Genomic DNA, 21,999 nt, shown 5'->3' with positions numbered 1-21,999 from the left:
TTTGTTCAACAACAGAAGAACACATATTCTTCTCAAGCTTACATGGAACAATCACCAAGATGACCACATTCCAGAACATAAAACACACCTTAACAAATTTAAAAGAAAAGAAATCATAAAAGGATGGTCCCAGACCATCATGGAATTAAACTAGAAGTCAATAACAGAAAGACAGCTAGAAAATTCCAAAATATTTGGAGAACAAACATAATTCTAAATAAGACATGTGTCAATGAAGTCTCAAGAGAAATTTTAAAATGTTTTGAACTAAATAAAAATAAAAATATAACTCAACATAATTTGTGGGATACAACAAAAGCAGTAGTTAGGAAAAAATTTATAGCATTGAATGCACTAGAAAAGAAAAAGATGTAAAATCAATAACCTAAGCATTTACCTTTGGACCATAAAAAGTGAAGCCAATTAAATTCAAAGTAAGCAGATGAAAAAAGATAAATAAAATAAAAATTATTGCATAAATCAATGCAATGAAAAACAGGAAATCAATTCAAAAATGAAAAATATAAATCAATAAAATTGATAAACTTCTGGCCACACAACCACAAACAAGGGAAGGAAGACACAAATTACTAAACTTAAGAAATGAAAGAGGGCTATCACTGTGGATCTCATGGACATTAAAAGGATAGCAAAGGAATATTATGATCAAATCCATACCCACAAATGAAATTTAGATGAAACGGACCAATTCTTTGTAATGCACAATCTATCAAAATCCAGAGAATTATACAATGTGAATAGGCCTATAATGATTAAAGAAATTGAATCAATAATTAGTAACTTTATAAAACAAAAAACACCAGGCCCAGATGATTTTACTGGTATATTCTACTAAACATGTAAGAAATAAATGATACAAATTCTCTATAATCTCTTTCAGAAACAAGCAGAGGAAACACTTCATGACTATTCCATGAGGCCAGCACTAATACCAAAACCAAAGAGCTAACAGGAATGGAAAATTACAACCCAATATCTCTCACAAACATACATGAAAAAATCCTCTACAAAATATTAGCAAATTGAGTCCAACAATAAATAAAAAGAATTATACATGAAAACCAAGTGGAATTTATTCCAGGTATGTAAGACAGGTTCAACACTCAAAATCAACTAATGTAACCCCTTATATCAACAAGCTAAAGAAAAACATACAATTATATGAATATGTGCAGAAAAATCCGACAAAATCCAACACCCATTCATGATAAAAACTCTCAAAATAGAGGGGAACTTCCTCAAGTTGATAAAGAATATAAATAACTTACATCTTGCATCATATTTAATGGTGACAATTTACATGTTTTCTCCCTAATATTGGGAACAAAGCAAGAATGTCCCCTCTCGCCACTCCTATTTGACAACATTCTGGAAATCCTAGCTAATGTAGTAATAAAATAGAATAGAATAATATGAAATAGAATAGAAAAAACAAATAAAATAAAATGAAATGTACACAGATGGGGAAAGAAAAAATAAAACTCACTGTTTGAAGATGACATCATTGCATATGTAGAAAATCCCAAGAAAAAATTTTTCTAGGAACTAATAAGCCATTATAGCAAGGTTATAGAATACAAGGTTTATATACAAAATCAATTGCTTTCCTATGTACCAGCAATGAACAATTGGAATTTGAAATTAAAACACAACACCATTTACATTAGTACCAAAAAAAAAAGAAATACCTAGGTATACATCTAACAAATATGTACCAAATCTATATGGCTACAGAATTCTGATTTAAAAAAATCAACTTACATCTTCTTGACGTAAATAAATAGATATTTCATGTTCATAGATAGGAAAACTCACTAAGTTAAGATGTCAGTTTTTTCCTAATGGATCTATAGATTCAACAGAACCCCAATCAAAATCCTAGTAAGTTATTTTGTGGTTATCAACCAACTGGCTCTAAAGCTTATATGGGGGAAAAAAAAAAAGACCCAGAACAGTCAATAAAATGCTGAAAAATCAGAACAACCTCAGAGGACTGATACTACCTGACTTCAAGACTTACTACAGGCTGAATATCCCTTACCCAAAATGCTTGGGACCAGCAATATTTTGGATTTTTTTCAGATTTTGGAATATTTGCAGAATTCATACTGGTTGAGAATCCCTAATCTGAAAAACCCAAAGCCAAAATGCTCCAATGACCATTTCCTTTAAGAGTCATGCCAGCACTCACAAAGTTTCAGATTCTGAAGCATTTTGGATTTTGAATTAGAGATGTTCAACCTGTATAAGTTACAGTAAACAGGCAATATAGTATTGTCAAGAGAACAGACAAAACATCAGTAGAACAGGCTCAAAAGCCCAGAAGTAGACCTACACAAATATAGTCAACTACACACAATCCAGTGGAGAAAGGATGATAATCTTTTCAACAAATGGTGAAAACCTAGACATCCACATCCAAAAAACAAAAATCAAATATAGACACTGACCTTATACCTTACACAGAAATTAACTCAAAATGGATAACAGATCTAAATGTCAAATGCAAAGCTATAAAACTTCTAGAAGATAACATAAGAGGAAACCTAGATGATCTTGGGATGGCGATGACTGTTTAGGTACAACACCAAAAACACAATTCAAGAAAAAAAATTGATTAATTGGACTTCAATAAAACTAAAAACTTCCGTTTTGTGAAGGACACTGATAAAAAGAATGAAAAGATAAGCTACAGAATGACATAAAAACACATATTTGATAAAGGACTTGATTCTAAAATACACAACTCTTAAAACTCAAGAATAAGAAATATATGACCCTATTAAAAAATGAGCAAAGGATCTGGACATCTCACCATAGAAGATATACAGATGGCAAATGAAAAAGATGCTCATATGAAAAGATGCTCAATATCATATGACATTAGGGAATTGCAAATTAAAACAATAAGATACAACAATAAACCTATGAGAATGGCTAAAATCCAAAACAATAGTAACACCAAATGCTTGCAAAAATGTAGAGCCACAGAAAAAAGAAGCCAGTCTGTAAAGGCTACATCCCATACTATTCCAACTATATGACATTGTGGAAAAGACAAATCTATAGAAAACATAAAAAAAAAAAAAATCAATGGACGTCACGATTTTGGCAGGACAAGAGACGGATGAATAAGTGGAGCATGGGATATTTTTAGGGCAGTTAAACTATTCTATATGACACTATAATGATAGATACATGACATTATGCATTTGTGAAAACCAAAACCCACAGATCTGTACAATACAGTTAGACCTAATGTAAACTATGGACTTTAGTTAATAATAAGGTATCAATATTTGTTCAATTGTAACAAATTTACCATACTAATGCAAAATGTTAATAGGAGAAACAACTGGGTGAGGGCAGAGGTTTACGAAGTGTATGATAACCCTTGTTCTTTGTGGAATGTTCCTGTAAACCAATTATGCTCTAAAAAATAAAGTCTATTAATAAAAAGAAATCCAAGCCAGCTACCTATATTGAACATGCAGTCCCTCAAACATAAGTATGGACCAACAAAAAAGGATAATCAGAGAACTGAGGAAAACCAGCAGCAAAGAGCAGAGGAATTACATGAATATACAGTGCAAGTGATTCTGCCAGAAAAAAAACTTTTTTCAATGAGACTTAAAAAAAAAAAATCAATTAGTAGCTTCAGAAATATTTAATTAGGTATTATTGTAAAAAAAAAAAAAAAAAAAAGAAAAGGAGACCAGGCTGCTATTAAAATAGAGCAATTAGCAATTATAGAAAAGACCTCATGGAAAATGAAAAATAACCCCTTACCACCAAAAATTCAAGACTGACTAAAAGAGTCAAGGTAAATTTACCAATATTAGGTATTCAATAATAAATTACCAAGCATGCAAAAAAGCAGGAAAATGATCCCTAGAGAAAAAAATGAAGAAAAACTGACACAGATGATAGTAGACAATTGCTAGACAAGTACATTAAAACAGCTATTATATCTGTATTCTATATACTGAACAAGCTAGAACAAAGACTGAATATGTTAGAGAGACATTTGGTATTTTAAAACACCAAAATCAAACTTCTAGAGATGAAAACTACAATGTCTGAAATGAAAAATAGAGTGGATGATATTAATGGTAGATTCATGAACTTAAAGACATAGCAACAGCTACTCTCCAAAAGAATCAAAAAGAGAAAGAGACAGAAGGAAAAAATGAGCTGTGCACCAGCGAAGTGTGGGACAACTTCAAGCACTCTAACATATGTGTGTGGGGGAAGGGGTAGGTATTTGAGAAAATAATGTCTAGAAACTTCCAAACTTACTGTAAATTTATTATAAACTGATGGTCCAAGAAGCTCAAAAAACTCCAGCACAAGAAACAATAAAAAACTACACAAAGGCACATCATAATCAGATCCCTTAAGTAATAAAGAGAAAAATCTGAAAAACAGAGAAAAAAGATAAATTATATGTAGAAGATTAAAGAAAAGGACAACAGCAGATTTCCTCTCAGAAATAATGTAAACCAAAAGAAAATGTAGCAACATCTTTAAAGTACAGAAAGAAAAAACTATCAACCTAAAATTCCATATCCAGTGAAAATATCTTCCAAGAATCAAGGCAAAACATAGACTTTTTCAGATATACAAAGCTGAAAGAATTTATCAGCAGGAGACCTGCACTAGAAGAGACGTTGTAAAAAGAAAGAAAAAAACAAAAACACTTCTGCCTGAAAGAAAATAATTTCAGAGAGAAACTTATTACTAGACACAGGAACTAACGGCACCAGAAATGATAATCATGTTGATAAACATAAGGGTTTTTTTTAACTTACTATTTAAATCTATTTAAAAGATAATTGAGTCTTTAAAGCAAAACTAACACACACACACACACACACACACACACACACACAGACACACACACACACACACACACACACACACACACACACACACACAGACACACACACACACACACACACACACACACACACACACACACACACACACACACACACACACACACACACACACACACACACAATTTGCTTACAATGGATGTGCTGCTGAACCACACCCAACCAGACCTTGCTTACAATGGATGTGCTGCTGAACCAGACCCAAGGTGAGGGCCCTGACCAAAATATTCTATTTTCCCAACACCCACTCATAATTACAGTCAAACAATTCAACACCCCTCTCTAAGTAACTGATAGAGCAAGTAGACATAAAACCAATAAGGATAAAGAAGACTTGAATGACACCACTAATCAATTTTACATAACTAATCTTTGCAGAACACTCTGACCAACAATGATATAAAAATTATTTTCAAGTGCACATAGAACACCAATTTAGACCATATTCTGAGCTACAAAAAGGACTCATGTTCTCCAACAATAATGGAATTGTTAGAAATCAGTAATAGAAAGATATCTAGAAAATCCCTAAATATTTAGAGAGTAAACTACATACTTCGAAAAAACCCATGGGTCAAAGAAATGAAAAATAAAATTAGGAAGTAATTTAAATTAAATGAAAATGAAAATACAACATAATGAGAATGTGGGATGCCACTAAAGCAGAACTTAGGAGGAAATGTATAGCACTAAATACCTGTATTAGAAAAAGAAAAAAGGTATCAAATCAATTACCTCAGAAGTTACCACTTTAAGAAAAACTAAAAAGAAAAACAAATTAAAACCAAAGTACAGTTATCCATTGGTATCTATGAGGGAAATGGTTCAAGGACCCCACCCCCCAGGATACCAAATCCATGAACGCTCAATTTCGTTACATAAAATGGCATTGTATTTGCATATAACCTAGCACATCCTCCCCATACTTTAAATCATCTCTAGATTACTTATAATACCTAATACAATGTAAATGCTATGTGAACAGTTCTCATACTGTACTGCTTTTGTTCTTGTTGTTTTTTATTGCTATACTATTTTTTATTGTGTTTTTTTACCCAAATATTTTCAATACATGGTTGGTTGTATTGAACCCACAGAAGCAGAACCCATGGATACGGAGGGCCAACTATAAGCAAAAGACAATAATAAATAGCAGGGCAGAAATCAATAAAATAGAAAACAGAAAAAAAGAGTAGAAATCAATGAAACTAAAAGCTGGTTCTTTAAGAAAATCAATAAAATTGATAAACCTCTAGCCAAACTGGGGGCAAGGTGGGAAGTGGTGGGGTGGGGTAGTGGGATATGATACTTGGAATTTACTTTAAAATAATAGAGGAAAGGGAAAAGTGGGTATACAGCAGACAAGACTGGCGATGAGTTGACACCCACTGAAGCTGGGTGATAGATAAAGTAGGTTCGTTATGCTATTCTACTTTGTGTATGTTTAAAAGTTTCCATAATAAAAAAAGATGTTTTAAAAAAAGTATGTGGTAGTAGACCTATTGACCAACTTTACATAATATATAAACTGCCCAGAGTATGATCCCTTTCAAATAAAATACACCATATATATATATACATATGTACATATACATGCATATATAAAAAGGATGGGAAAGAGTCAAACCATTGAGAAGAATCTTCTCTGGAGCCTAACTGTATTGGGGGATGAAAGGGGTAAGAATTATTTTAACTCTGTATAGTGCATTGTATGTGTTTCATAATTGGCTATTACTCCTGTACTTTTAAAAATGTTAAAGAAATGGCTAGTACATACAAGAAAATTAGAAAACTACAGAAGGAAATAAGACAAAATAATAAATAAAAAATACTTGTTCCCCAATGTGAAGTCTCAATCTGTTAATTTTTACTCAATTAATCTATAAATGCAATGCTACACCAAATCAAAGAAAATAACTTTTGGTAGAGAGTAGGGGTGATGAGTTAAGCCTTAAAAAAATACTAAGTTTAAACATATAAAAATAGCCAGAAAATACTGAAAAGAAGAGTAATGAGAGACATGCTCTAATAAGATTGTAATGGCATTATAAAATTACACTATTTAAATTCTGTGGACTGGCCAAGTAACAGACAAATGAAAGAAATAGAAGAGAATGCAAAAAACAGATCTAAGTACACCTGGTAAAGTATAAAAGTAGCATTTCTAACAGGTGGGAAAAAAATTGCTTAATAATACACACTGTTATTTGTAATAATATAAAGCTGGTTTTCTGCCACACTCATTTTCCAAACTCACTTCCAGAAAGAGTAAAGATTACATTCAAAATAAAACCATAAGGCTGGCCAGTTAGCTCAGTTGGTTAGAGCATGGTGTTATAACACCAATGTTAAGGGTTCAGATCCCTGAAATGGACGGCCACAAAAAAATAAAAGTAAAAATAAAAAATAAAACTATAAAAGTACTAAGAAAACGTGAGTAAATATTTTTGAAATTCTGAGCTATGTAAAGTATTAAATAAAAACTTAACATGGTAATAGAAAGATCATTACATTTAACTACACAAAACTTTAAAACCTGTATGCTGACCCAAACGACCAAAAATATTTTTGTCAAAAGAGAAATGGCAGACTGCCAAAAAAAACTATAATATATAATTATTATCTCTAACACATACAGAGTTTCTCCAAGTTGCTAAGAAAAAGGTAGCCCAGCAGAAAAATGGTCTAAGAACAAGAATAGGCAATTAACAGAAGAAACAGAAACATCCAACAGACATGAAAAGATGTTCAACCTCACTAAAAACTACAAACCAAATGATGAGATTTCTTCACCAGTGAGATTGTCAAAGGCAAAAAAAAAGTTTTTTTCAACACCTAGTGTTGATTAGAATGTACAGTTTGACAATAAATATTTTGGAAGACAATTAAGCAGTATATATCAATTAATATTTTTAATACTTGCACCTTCTGATTTTATTTCTTAGAACTTATTCTGTAGAAATACTTAGAAAGGACACATAGGAATACATATACTTGAATATTCATTATGACACTGTTTTTATAAGCGAAAACTTAGAAAGTCAAAATACCCATTGTTATGGGTTGGCACTGTGACCGCACAAAAGATGTTAAAGTCCTAACCCCTATACCTGTAAATGTGACATTACCTGGAAAGAGGGTCTTTGCAGATGTAACCAAGTAAAAATGAGGTTATTAGAGCTGACCCTAATCCAATATGACTGGTGTCCTTATAGGAAGAAGAGAAGACTCAGAGACAGACAAGGAGAGAATACCATGTGATGAAATAGAGACTGGAGTGATGAATCTACAAGCCAAGGTATGCCAAGGATTGCCAGCAATTGCCAGAAACTAGGAGAGAGATATAGGGCAGATTCTCTCTCAGTGCCTCCAAAAGGAACCCTGCCAACACCGTGATTTCAGACTTCTAGCCTCCAGAACTGTGAGAGAATAAATTTCTGGTTTTAAACCACCCCGTTACAGCAACCCTAGGAAATCATTAGGCCCATCAATAGACAATAATAAATGACATATATAAATGTATAGAGTAGTAATATAACATATTATGTAGCAATAAAAAAGGATGTGAATGTGACAGATATAAATGGACATGGAAATATAGTCATGTCTCACTTAAAGAAGGGGATACATTTTGAGAAACGCATCATTAGATGATGTCTTTGTGTGCAAACATCATAGACTGTACTTACACAAACTTAGACGGTATAACCCACTATACACCTAGGCTATATGGCATAGCCATTATAATCTTATGGGATAACAGTCATACATGGGGCCCATTGTTGACCAAAATGTTATGGGGTGCACGGCTGTATATGAAAGATATATTAATATAAGTTAAAAAGTTAAGTTGCAGAACAATATATATAATACCATTTTTGTGGTAAATTAAAGAAAACATCTCTCTACCTCTCTAATTCCTTATCAAAATCCATCCTCCTCCAATGCTAGCCAAGTCAAACACGGGCTAGACTGCCCCCCTCTGTAATCTTGACCTTTGCACCTTCACAGATCTAATTCCACTTCCAAGGCCTCAATAGTAAAAGATTCCAAAAGCTCTAGTCCTACAATTCCCACTATCTAGGAAGTTCTACTGTCACCTGGAACTCACACAGCCAACTAAATATTGCCTTTTTCTTCTCACTGTGTCTAGCACCTAGCCTTGGAATGGCAACTAGATTTTATCTATCGTGAACTTGGACTATTGGTAGTGGCTGCCTGTATAGATATGCTGGGTATCCAGTAACCACATCTGGATTCAGTTGGAAAAATGGCTGTGTGATTGCTGGTGTCTGCCATGGACATGCAGACCAAGGACTGAGTTTTATTTTTTTTGCTCCAGATACAACTACAATCCAGGTTCCTTAGCCAGACCAAGTATGCTGAGATAATGGACGAGAAAGTGTTTAGTAAACTTTAAAGCATTAGTCAATTATTCCTATTATGAATAATAATTTCCAATTTCCCCCATCTCTAGATCCTTCCTATCTTGACATTTCTTGAATCAAAAATCTTAGTGGATCCTTACTACCTAGGGAATAAAGCTCAATTTTTAAGACTAAAGTTCAAGGTCTTCCAAAATCTGGCCTCATTTTACCCTTCAAACTTATCATCCACTATCTCCCCAAGCAAATACCATTCTCAGTTCTAGCCATGCCAGTCTATTCAGTATCTCCAAACACTCCATGTACATTATCTACTCCAAACTTTTGCTTACACATTTCCTTTTATGTCCCTGAACTGAATAGCCTCCTTGCTCCTAACATAAATTCTATAGGCTATTTAAGGTCCTCATATTCAAGTCCCACAATGATGTATCTACTTCTCTTCCCTTACATTCAAATATTTAATATACACTGGCTTGCAGTATTTATCTTTTTGTGTTACACAGTAAACAACTGAGAGGTAAAGCCCAGATATTCCTTACTGTTTCCTTGTACTCCCAAGATATTGGGAGAGTGTTATGCACTCAGTAAGTCCTCAATTTGATGATATTTCATCAATAAAAAAAGAGGAAACCATCTAGGTTTCTGACTAGCTTTATGCATGGTATAAAATCAATACGCTTCTTTACTAAGATGGAAATTACATGTCTAAATACACAGGTATCTTCTGATACTTTTCTGGCAACAACAAAAAAAAATGCATCATACTTGAAAGCATTTCACTTAAAATTTTTTATTTCAGAATCACAGGTATGACAAATGAACAACTGCATCTCTAAACAGTTTTAGCTTCTTCAAATCTAAGATAAAGTTTAATTTTCTAATGCACTTGAAAAACATTTCACTTTCCTGAAATTACTGTGTATATTTGCTTTCTGAAATTTCAATCTCTTCATATCATTTTTAACAGCATCTTATATTCCTATGTCTTTCATATTTTTCTTTTACTTCAATCTAGCTGGTCTTTATTAAGTACTCCTCTTACAGAGACAGATTTCTATAGTAAATCTTCAGGTCAAGTAAAAAAATGTTTAAAAAATCACTATGGCAGAGGAACCAAGGAGCCAAGGACAGCAAAAAGTGTTAGTACATTGTGTGCTGTAGAACAGAATACCTGAGACTGGGTCATTTATAAAGAACAGGGATTTATCTTCTAGTCTCAGAGGCAGGAAGTCCAAGGCTATGAGGGGCCTGCATCTGGTGAGGGCCCTTCTTGCTGCACCATCCCACTGCAGAAAGCAGAAGGGCAAGACAGTAGTTGGGAGAGAAAGAGGAAGGGGGCCAAATGCAACCTTTTATCAGGAACCCACTCCCGCTATACTCCTGCCATAAGGACATTAATCCATTTGTGAGGGCATAGCCCTCATGACCTAATCAACTCTTAAAGGTCCCACCTCTCAACCCTATCATATCGGGAATTAATTCATACATGAACTTTGGGGAACACATTCAACCATAGCAAAGAGCAATAGTAAACTAACAGATAATCATAGTAACTGAAATACAAAGTTACTACATATCATTTATTTGACCCTATTTTCTAAAGGGGGCTTTTCTAGATTTACCTCTTCAACATTACTGTAGTCTACAATCAATTATTTGATCTCTTTAAAAAAGGGTCACAATTCCTCTACAACACATTAACTCCAAAGTGAAATAGATGTTTTCTGATTAATTTCACTCTCCTATATTGCTATCATAGTGGTATAATCTTTTACTATTTCTGGGAATATTGAAATAAATACAAGAAATAAAAATGGGATATATTTTTTAATACTATATTGATGAATAACATTAAATATGCCAAACATCTAGTTACTAAACAATATTTAATACTTTAAAATACTAGATTGTCCATACACCAATAAAAATTGTATTTACAGTTAATAAAGTATATTCTATTACTGTGAACAAGAATGTATGAACGTCTTTGCTTCCAGAACCTTTAGAGTAAACATGAACTCTATTAATAATGTTGGGTTCTTATCTATGAGATCAAAGCTATGACTCCTAGACAGAATAATTTATAACCAAGTTCAATTCTATCTGTTTTTTAAAACTTATTTTTTCTACTCAAAACTAAAAGAAGCTGCCATCATATTTCCTTTACAATTATTCATTTTAAAAATCTATGGAATATAGACAGAAGGGAAACAAATGAGACTATGTGTTTCATTTGGAAAAATCATACTCTCATAAGTTTTAATACATATTAAATACATAATTTAATAATACATAATAATACATAATTTTTAGTGTCTAAAATAATCAAGTCAGTTCACCATAACTACTATATCTAACATGTAAACTAAAAATTTAATTTTTTTTTTCACCTTGGAAAATAAGCAATAAAATGCAACACCTATCATTCATATCACTAATACAATTTCAGGTAAGAAATAAGGTTCTAGATGGAATTACCTAACAAAAGAGACATCCTTAAAAATGACTCCATCTTAATTAAAAAGCACCTTGTTTCTAGTAAGCCAAAACAGCCTGTAATTATAGGAAATAATAATAATAATTCTAAATTAGGTAAGAGTTGATCATTCTATTACTAATGCCTTTTAATTCTGTTTACTCTGGTCTTTTTAAAGTGAAATGCCTATTAAATTATGATGCTTAGGAAAAGGTGAATTAGAAATAGGAATTTCCAATGAAATAATTCAGGATTATCTACTTTTCACTTAGATATATGCTAGCTTTGTCTCCACTGTGCAAAACTCATGTATGCCAGGGTTAACAGTAGGGCTGTTCTTTCTCTGGTACTGAGTCCCTGGCATCTAGAACAGTTAGAGTGATAGAACATTAAATATGGAAAGACTATGGAGTTATCTTGACCAACCACTCATTTTCAAATTAGGAAAATAAGGTTCAGGAAGGCAGAGATTCTTGTTCACATTCACAATTAATGGCAGCGGAGCACGGACTAAAATCCAGAAACTCCTAATTCTATCAGTACCTTTTCATCCTCTTCAGTTCAGTAGACCAGGAGGCTCAGGCTACCCAGAAACTCCCCAAAGAGACTTATCAAGCTGCTCCTTAACTCTTAATTTACATACTCTATAATTAACAGACTTTAAATAAAATTGTTAGAATTAGCTTACCTAAATCAAAACAAATACAATACAGAGTTCGAAATTTTACTTTAAAACCTCCCTGCCAGTAACAGGAAATCTAAACTGAGTACCGAATAGTATTAATAACACCTTTCTTTTATATGCTTCTCCAAACTCCTAGAATACTTTTTAAGTGTTAGGTACTCTAAGTGCTTTACATAATTATTGCATCCTTGAAATCCTGGACTAAGCCCATTTTACAAATCTAAACACTAAGGCACAGACTGATTTAGGAATCTGCCTATATTACAGAGCTAAGAATAACCAGAAATAGAATTTATAACCCAGCTCTCTTGGATTCTTCTGAATCTCTTCCTATATTCATAGGCCACTCTATTACACATATTTTTGTGCTCACCTTTTCCCTCTATACTAGCCAAGGGAACCTTTTCATCTCTGTATATTCCAAATGCAGTGAATTTTAATTTTTTTCTCCTTCCTCATTACCCAATGTGAAATACATTTCCAGTACTAACTTCCCACCAGCAGTACATTAATTCAGGACATCAAGACAATGAACCTTCAAAGCACATCTTTCCCTGCATACCTATTAAGAACAGCTATCTAAAAAATCTGATTTAGAACAAAAACAAAAAAACAGTTAGACAGCTACTGCTACCACCTATATTAGTTCAGTGACAGAATTAAACTACTTTGTTCTCCTAAGTCTAGATACTATCTGCATTGTGACGGTCTTAACAACCTGATTAAGCAATGAGAAATGCTGAATGAGGTCCTAAGAAATAAACAAGTGAGCAATTACAATTACTCAATCAATAAATATTCACTGATCCATGTGCTAGATGTTATAAAAATCATAGAAGACTATCCAGACACAAGGTACATCTCCCAGAATTATATCTAGGGTGAGGAAACAAACAAAAAAAAAACGTAACTGAAGAATATAAGGAAGTTAAAACAAGTGCTGAGGAATTAAAGGATATGAAAACTAAAGTTGATTAATAAAAATCGCTTAAGTATCACTAAATCTTGAAAAAACAAACCAGGTGAGCACGGCAGGAAATGGTAATCATCAACAATATCATCGACTACGTTCCATTTAGAACAGAAATGTCTGTTACAGGCCTAGTTTAAGGTTTTATTTTTCCCACTCCTTAATTTCTTTATTCCCCTGCCCCCATCAGACTTCCACTCCTTAATTTCTTACTTATTCAGGATTATATAAATTAAACTCCACTTGGCAAGATTGCATATACTCTTTACACAAAATTAAATAAATTACACTACATGAAAGGCAACGGAACTTACTATAAAACAAAACTTAATGATCTTGTTTATAACATTTTTAATTGTTCTCCTATTATGAGGGAATATTACCAGCTAACGAAAGGCATCTGAACTTTATGTAAAAGTACACAACATATATTTATATATTTCATATAACTTTAAATGGAACCTCAATTTCCACAAAATCTATTTTTAAAAACTATAGCAAAACAACAGATTTACCGAAGATTCACCTTCCTCCATGAAACCAATCCCCAATCCAGAGTCTCATTAACATTTAGGCATAAATTACAGCTAACAAGATAGGCTTCTACATACTTTTTCTGCTGGTGGTTTTAATGCCTACCTTCATTGCAATTCCCTCCCTCACTATATCTATGTGGAACTAAATTCTGCTGGAGTTTTCTAATTGTCCTTGAATTCCCACCAGTACTGCCTTAATTCAGGCCCTCATATTTCATGTGGACTACTGTAAACACCTATCTGATCTTTGTCTCCACTTTCACTATGCTCAATCCACCTTCTGTACTGCCTCCACCTTTCCCCCAAAAACTTCCTAAATGTCAAATCTCGTCTTGTGGTTCCCCACTAACTAGTGCAATACTTCCTCAACTGTGTCTTCCTTTTACAACTATGAAATGTACATTGATATCTTCTGGGGTCAGAGAAACACTGTTCTAAAATAACTTAATTTAATCTTAACTCACAAAATACAAAACAAAAGTTGTAGGAAAACATATTAACATTTCCAGTATACTCCAAGATTACTCCATCAGAAAACAATGAACATCAGCAGTGGTTTTCAAACTGTAATATGCATATTTCATCAAGCTTGCTAAAAAATACAAATGCTCAAGCTACACCTCAGACCCAGTAAATCTGAATATTATCTAGGACCTGGGCCTAGCCATAATATTTCTAATAATCTCTAAAATGATTCCAATTCATACCTAAATCTGAGAACCCGAGCAGAAACTCGCCTTGTTCCATAACAATTTATTAGTAGGTCTCCTAATTTTCCAACTGTTTCATACGACTCATCAACGTGGGGAGTACCATTCTAAAAATATTTTACTCATCCTCTTTCCCACCATCCTCTTGAGACACTAATCCTTTATGAAAAGTTCCCACATATTTACATATAGTCCTAATCACCCACACAACCACACAGTGAGAAAATATCCCTATTTCACAGATGAGAAAAACAAATCTAGGACAGGGAGGTTAAGAAACTTGCCCAAAGTAGCTCCAAGTTCGAACCCACATTTGCTAGTCGACTATAAAACCAAGGTGTTTTCCACTGTGACATGCAGCCTCTTACATATAACTCTGAAGTACTGACTTACTCATCAGTTTACATGTTTGTTTCCCTTTTATATATATTAAACTCGACTTGGCAAGATTGCATATACTCTTTACACAAAATTAAATAAATTACACTACATGAAAGGCAGCGGAACTTACTACAAAATAAGACCTAATAATCTTTTTTTATAATTTAGTAAGCTCCCTGAGGGCAAGCATCAACCCTGATTCTAACCTGAACATTTAGCTATTCATGTTTGCTGAATAAAAGAAGGATCAAAGCTCTTCAAGGGACCATAACTACTTCTGTTTCATTTCTTTAATTCTTAGAGCTCTGAATATACTTCTTGCCTAACTAATTTGGTCCTACCCATAAATCTTATTGCTAGATTTATTATGAGACAACGTATTCCAGTATTGTTTTAAACTACAAAAAAAAAAAAAGCCTGCATGGTAAGAAAAGGGGGGAGAAAAAAGAGTAGTCAAAAAAAATTAAAATATCATTCTTACTTTACTATCTGTTAACTGGGGACTTCAAATTTTAAAGGTGATCTTCAAAACTATTTCATCCCACAAAAGCAGCAGCTATAACAGTGTGGTTTCAAATGACAGAAATTCAAAAGGTAAAACTTATTAAAAATAGATGACGTAAAGAAACTGAGCACTGAATACTGACAGCTTATTCTGCAATCCACTTAGACTAACCAGTCAGGAATGCTGTCTTTCTCACAGTATTCTTCCACATCTGTGATTTTTGGAAACCAGTAAACACAATAGGTAAGCACACAGTAATCAGTCAGTATACTTGTGTATAAATGTAACGTCCTTCCTGAGTAAAGTTAATGTCTGGTATGTAAAACATACTACAACTACTTCCGTTTTGATACAGATTACCTAGCAAATGTAATAAACAGCAAAACTGAACTTTTTTTTCACATTTGCAGGTAACAATCATTCAAAGTGCTGAAGATTTTCCTAAAGTGAAAATATGCAAAAGTCAGTGCTGCTTTAAGAATCTTACATTTTAATTATATTAGTTTTCAGAGAAAAAAAAAAAATGAAGTGGGTATTCCTTTAACAACACTTTTAGAAATAAATCAATAACGAAAAAAATCCTTCTAAAACAACATGATTTAGTGGAAAGTACAATAGGACTAAGGCATCAAGAGCCCTGGTTTTCTAGTTCTGGCTACATTACTAAGTTGCTGTGTGACTTGGAGCTCCCCGGCTCAGTTTTCTCATTTGTTTAAAAAAAGTATGCGTGAGAAGAAAGGGACCTGATTATCTTAGATGTTGTTTCCCAATATTCTGATTTTGAACCACCCCTCTCGTTTTATTCTTCTCTTTGGTAAACTCAATGTTCATTAAAGTCTAAATTCTGAAATACGAAACACATCTGAAATTGAATGGAACAATTCAGTCTCCAAATGGATAGCACAAAATACAAAGGGTAGACTCCTATAAAGTTATTCCGCTAATTTTCCTGAAATAATCTAATCCTAACGTCTTAAACAAGCAAGAGTAGTCCGGTTTGACATACTTAACATTACTAAGAAAAGTTATGAAGTGGTACTGCTTTGTTGAAACTTCCCTAGGTGTTTTCCTGGGTTCCAGTGGCACGTACTCTGCAGGTGCTAGCAAGCAGAGAAAGGGACATAGCCGGCATTTCAACAAACCACAGTTCAACCCAGTCACCGCAGCAAGATCCCAACAAGGCCTACAACTCCGAGAAGAACCTTCCCACCCACAAAAGTGCCAGCAGCCAAAGTAATGAATGCTTCCGTCAACAACACACATTATTCCTCTTCCCACAGCAGAACTGCTTGCTCCCAACCGGCCATCTGGGGTTGGAATCAGCAGCACAGCACCAATCTAAAAATCATTCTCGGCCCCAAAGACCAAGAACTACTAGAATACGTACTTGAATGCGGCTTCCCTGGGCATAGCTGAGGGAGAGCAGCACCCCCTCCCACCAATAAAGAAGAAAAAAGAGAAGAGAAGAGAAGAAAAAGAAAAGAGAAAGGAAAAAAGAAATAAAAATAAAAAATCAGTGGGAAGGAGAGTAGAAACCAGGCCTAGACGAGGTTGCTGGAAAAATTGATCCTGTTTCTCCCCAACTGGGAGCAGTAGCATTTTCTGCCCTCTCTCAGATTAGAAGACTGCCCAAAACCCTGCGCTCGACTTTATTCCCTCCTGGAATCCTAAAGAGAGATTAAAAACCACCTTATGGTCCCCTTCATTCCCTGATCTGTCCACTCCTTAACCCTCTGGCATTGCTAAAGGTACCTCCTGATCAAGCAATAGGAGGTGAAGCGAGAGCCAAGACAGAGACCCCAGAGGCTCTTGAGATAATGCGGCTTTCGCAAGAAGAAAATCCCCTTGTGGCCTGAGAGTACAGTTTGAACCAGCTGCAAGGGCGCAGACCGGGCGGCCAAGCCGAGTCCAGGCAGGCCTCGAAGGTGACGCTCCCTTGTTCTCCAGCAGCCCGCACCCAGGGAGCAGGGCGACGGCGCCCACGCGGGGCCGGCTGGAGGCCTGGCCGCCGGGGGAACCCTCCCCGCGCCGCTCCCGCCTCTGTCCCCGCTCCCGCTTCCCGGCCCTCAAGCCCGGGCCCGTGAGGGAAGTTCGGGTTGGCGACGCGGGTCTCGGCCACTGACCACACATTTCTTGCCGAGGAAGGTGAACAGGGACTCGTTCTCCTGCGGGGTGAGCAGTAGGGACCCCACGTTGGTGACCCTCCGCGGCGGTGGCTGCTGGCCGGAGCTCATGGTTTCGCCGGTGGGGTTGGGAGTCCAGGGCCGTCTCCCGGCGAGTGGGCGAGCGCTCGTTCCCCTCTCGGTAACAGGGGCGGGAGGAGCAGAGTCACAGGCGCAGCATCTCGCAGCTCCTCCGGCGCGAGGAGGCGGCGGCCTAAGGAAGGAGGAGCTGACGGGAGCTGCCTTCGGGCCGCGATGAGAAAAGGAAGCTCCCGGCTCCCGCTCGCCCAGGCTCGGGCCGGACAGTCGTTGTCCTCGCACTCCGGCGACTGCGCTAAACTCCCAACTCCTCCTCCAACCCTCCCGCAGCGGCTGCGGCCGCACAATCCAACATGGCAGCGGGGCGGGCGAGACCACGCGACGCAGGACGCGGGGGAGCGCGCCGGAAACGCGCGTGCGGCCGGCCCGGGAGGAACCATCGCCGTCTCCGCTCTCCGCAGCGGGCGCGACGCCCCGCCCCTTCCTGCCGAGCCTAGAGCCGCGGGCCGCGCGCGTCAATGGGGCCCTCGGTGCGAGGCATCGGTTTCGTCCTCCGGAGTCTCGGCTGGTCTTTCTGGTCCCCGGGATCAGCGACTGCTGCTTAAAGACAGGATAGAGGTTCCTCCAGTAGGAACCCTGGTCCGTCTCCCCGGAGTAGCTCTTCTTTCTCAGGCGCGGAAGCGAGACGCTCCCGCCGGCTGTGAGAAGGCCCTGGAATCTGGAGACGGAAAAGCCCGGAGGACAGGCGCGCCCTTCTGTGCTGCTCGCCGCTTTGAGTCAGAGCCGCAGGTGCCTGGGGCGTCTCAGACTTTGTCCAGACGTCCCCAGTGGGATGGAGGAACAGCCAGGCCTCTCCCAGGACTGTGGATGGACTTAAAAAACAAGGGCACGTAGAAAAGACTTCTGTCGCCGGCCTGGCGTGTCACCAGGGGTAAATGTGTGTGTAACATTTAAGTCCAATTTTTTTTTTTTTTTAAAGACCCGGAACACAGTTTCTTTCTGTGTCATGAATTGGAAAATACCCCTTTCCCCCTCACTGTAATCTCTCTATATCCCTCAAATCCCAGAGACCTTGTTTTCTTTTTATCCAAAATAAATGTACCCATTCTTGGATGTCATGGAGTAAAAATACCTTATCTGGTTTAATCTTTAGATATAAATCTCAAGAATTTGTACGCTTCAGAATAGTGAAAGTTACCTAACAAAGTTATATGTTAAACTTAATCAACACATCTGTCCTGTGACAATTAAACTTTCGTAAAAGTGTTTGATTTTAACATCTCTGATAGCTCCCAATAGAAATCTCTGATGTACTAAACACGTTGATAAAACGTTATCAATGCATTTTGAAAATATAAAAATTTAAAATTAAAGCTACCCTTAATGAAATTGGCTGAGAAGGAATAAATCTACAAAGGAAAATGAGAGTGGCTAGCTTTGTAGGTTCTCACATGGCATGGGTTTTCCCAAATTAAAGTTGATTAATAATGTTAGGGGGAAAAGTAGATTTTTTTAAAAAGTGATGGGACTATTCATAAAATAGTTAGGTTCAGAAAGGTAGTATTAGAAATGTAAACCTGTAGTTGCCTTTGAACTACAGAGGTAACAAACCGAAAAGCTAAATCAGTTTGTCTTTTATCAAAAATACAGCGACAGGAGAAAACATTACAAATTCTTGAGAAATGAAAAAATCAGAGCTCTTATTTTCAAACCTGTAAACAAGTATAGTACCAAAAGTGTGGACTTTAGATGGGCCTAAGCTGGAGTTCCTTAGGGACTTTGGACAAGTTGCTTCCCTGAATCTCAATTTCCTTATCTGTAAAATGAAAATAATCTAATAAACATGTGAAATAAATAGGGATAATTATACCTCCTTCAATGTGGTAAAATAAGATAGTACATGTAAAGTACCTGGTACATAGTGGTTACTCAAGTGTTTGTTGTCTGTTACTGACCTTGCCAGTCAGTGGTCTGTTCTGCTTTCCCCTAGCTAAGAGATCAAGAGTTGAAATGAAGGATGTATTTTAACTTTTGTTCTATCTAAGCCTGATTCTTCCAAAACTGTGCTTCAAATTTAGGACTCTACAGAATTCTCTAAATATATGGTGGTGAATGTGGGGCATAGTCTCTTAGCAGAATTTCCGGTTAGGCTACATATAATGCTGTATAGATTACATACTCGTATGTTCCAGTATGCCAAAATAATAACACTTTTTAATTTTAGAGATGGAATCCTATTAACTTTTAATTAATAAAAACTTAAAGAGCAGTTTTTATGCTAGAAATGCCAGCTTTCAGGACTTACCAAACTATTTTGAAGATATGAAAGAGATGTGGGAGAGGGCTATGAAAAAAAGAAGCTATGGAGTGACAGGTCAATGGACAGTAGCTCTGCACTTAATCTATCCTATGCTGAGAACTATTGAGTTTCAATCATTTCACAACCTCTTATTAACCTAGACTATTTTGTCTTTCAGATAATTTTAAACATATTATCTAAGTGCAACTTGTTGATGATTTGCCCTTGTTCTGTTTTCTTTAGTTTGAAAATTACTACTTTCATAGACTTTTTTTTCTCAAGTTCAAACTGTTTCTTTAATTTTTCCTCAAAATTTTAAATATAGTACTTTGTCCACAAAATTGAAATTTAGTTCCTTATTTTTTACCGTTCATTGTTACTTTTGCTTTTCCCAGGCCTTTTTCCAACTCCTTGATGTTCTTAAAATGTGGAAAATGTAAGCATGAACATTTCACTGAAAATATGACTTCCTTACTCATTGGAGCATGTGAACAAGTGATGTTTGGGGTTTCCCGCCTCACCATGCATAAAAGATTCTGTTTTTTTCACATTTATCCGGAGACCAAGCAGTACTGTCTGCATTTGTTTCAAAAGTTTTAGCAAGTCCTTTCTTCCTTTCACTTGATAGCATATCTTCTGTTTGGCAGAACACAAGACATCTTTCTCTCTATTTTCTTTGGCAAGTTCTTTTCTTATCTTAAATTCTTTTTTACCCAGTTTGAGAGACTGGATTTGATCCAGGAAATAAGCATTCTATTTCCCTTCTACTGAGTATCTTGAAGATTGTAAACTAGTTAGAAGACGGTAAGGATTTTATCTTCTTAAACATATAAAATACATATTCTGTACTAAAATGTATATGAATATAACTAAGAAAAAAGCAATTTTTATGTTTAATTTCTTCCATTTGACTTTCCTTGCCTCATCTACAATCTATTCTAATACTTTTATTTCCTTTTTTCCTTCTCTGCTGTGATTCTTTAAGGCACAGCCTTCATTTTTAACAGAAAACATTAGGGTAGCTTGTTTATGGTAATAAGGGCATATTTTCAGAGGCATTCCCTGCTGTTATTGTTATACTTTGCAAATTTCTCTTGTCCTGGTCCTTTTTTTCTTCTTTACAAATGTCATTGTTTATATACTGTTACAAGTCCTCTGAAACACTCTATTCCCCTTGCTAATGTTAATAATTTACAATATAGTGATATCCTTTACTGTGGGGAATGTAGAGGTAGCTGCACACAGGTATCTATGGCATTCAGCAACTGCTGACATGCTGCTTGGCTATGGCAGAACTGAATAACAGAGACAGAAAAACGTATTTGGATACTGCATGGGCGATGAATGTCACTTCTCTCATGTGACCTCCAAGTGTCATGGGTTTAAAATGTTCATGTAAAATATCTCTGCACATTTTTATGTAAATGTTGTGTATAGCAGTGCTTAAGAAAATTTGTCTTAGTACATATTCCCCCAAGTTAAATGTTGAACTGTTTATTTTTCATCAACTAAAATCTTGAAAAGTAAGCTAGCAGCCTATTTTTTTCTGCCTTTCCCTTTTAAATTCATTTTAACTACAAGCCTCTTTGGGGCTTCCTTTTTTAGGAAGCTATTCTGACTTCTTATTGATGTTAGTGGAAAATTGAATTCTTATTCATGCTAGTGAATTATCACTGATAGTCATTACCACTAAATGGCCTAGTCTCCAGATACCTAATACATACCTTTATTCAAGAAATGATTAAAAGAGCTAAGAATGTCATAGTTCCTAGGATAACGCTTACTGGTTTTATGGCTGCTGCTCTGTAACTTTAATGAATGTTCAATGGCTCTTAGTTTAATTATTCCAAATGAGAAAGTAAAAACTTTGACTTCTTTATTATAATGTGCTCAGGGTCAATCTACATTATACATAAGTAAACAGCTTGG

General features: G+C 35.7%; 1 protein-coding gene across 2 annotated transcripts in view; it reads right to left on the bottom strand.

Moving 5' to 3' along the window:
- Positions 1-18,137, bottom strand: part of WASL (WASP like actin nucleation promoting factor) — an 82,911-nt gene extending 64,774 nt beyond the window's left edge. For both annotated transcript variants that reach the window (XM_063099464.1, XM_063099465.1), the window contains exon 1: positions 17,694-18,137. In XM_063099464.1, the coding sequence (XP_062955534.1) occupies positions 17,694-17,804 (111 nt within the window). In that variant the 5' untranslated portion in view covers positions 17,805-18,137. The remainder of the gene's footprint in view (positions 1-17,693) is intronic.
- Between the last annotated feature and the right edge of the window lie 3,862 nt (positions 18,138-21,999).

The sequence above is a fragment of the Cynocephalus volans genome, chromosome 6, assembly GCF_027409185.1.
Source record: "Cynocephalus volans isolate mCynVol1 chromosome 6, mCynVol1.pri, whole genome shotgun sequence".
NCBI classification, from domain to species: domain Eukaryota; kingdom Metazoa; phylum Chordata; class Mammalia; order Dermoptera; family Cynocephalidae; genus Cynocephalus; species Cynocephalus volans.
This window is presented reverse-complemented; position numbering and strand designations above follow the sequence as displayed.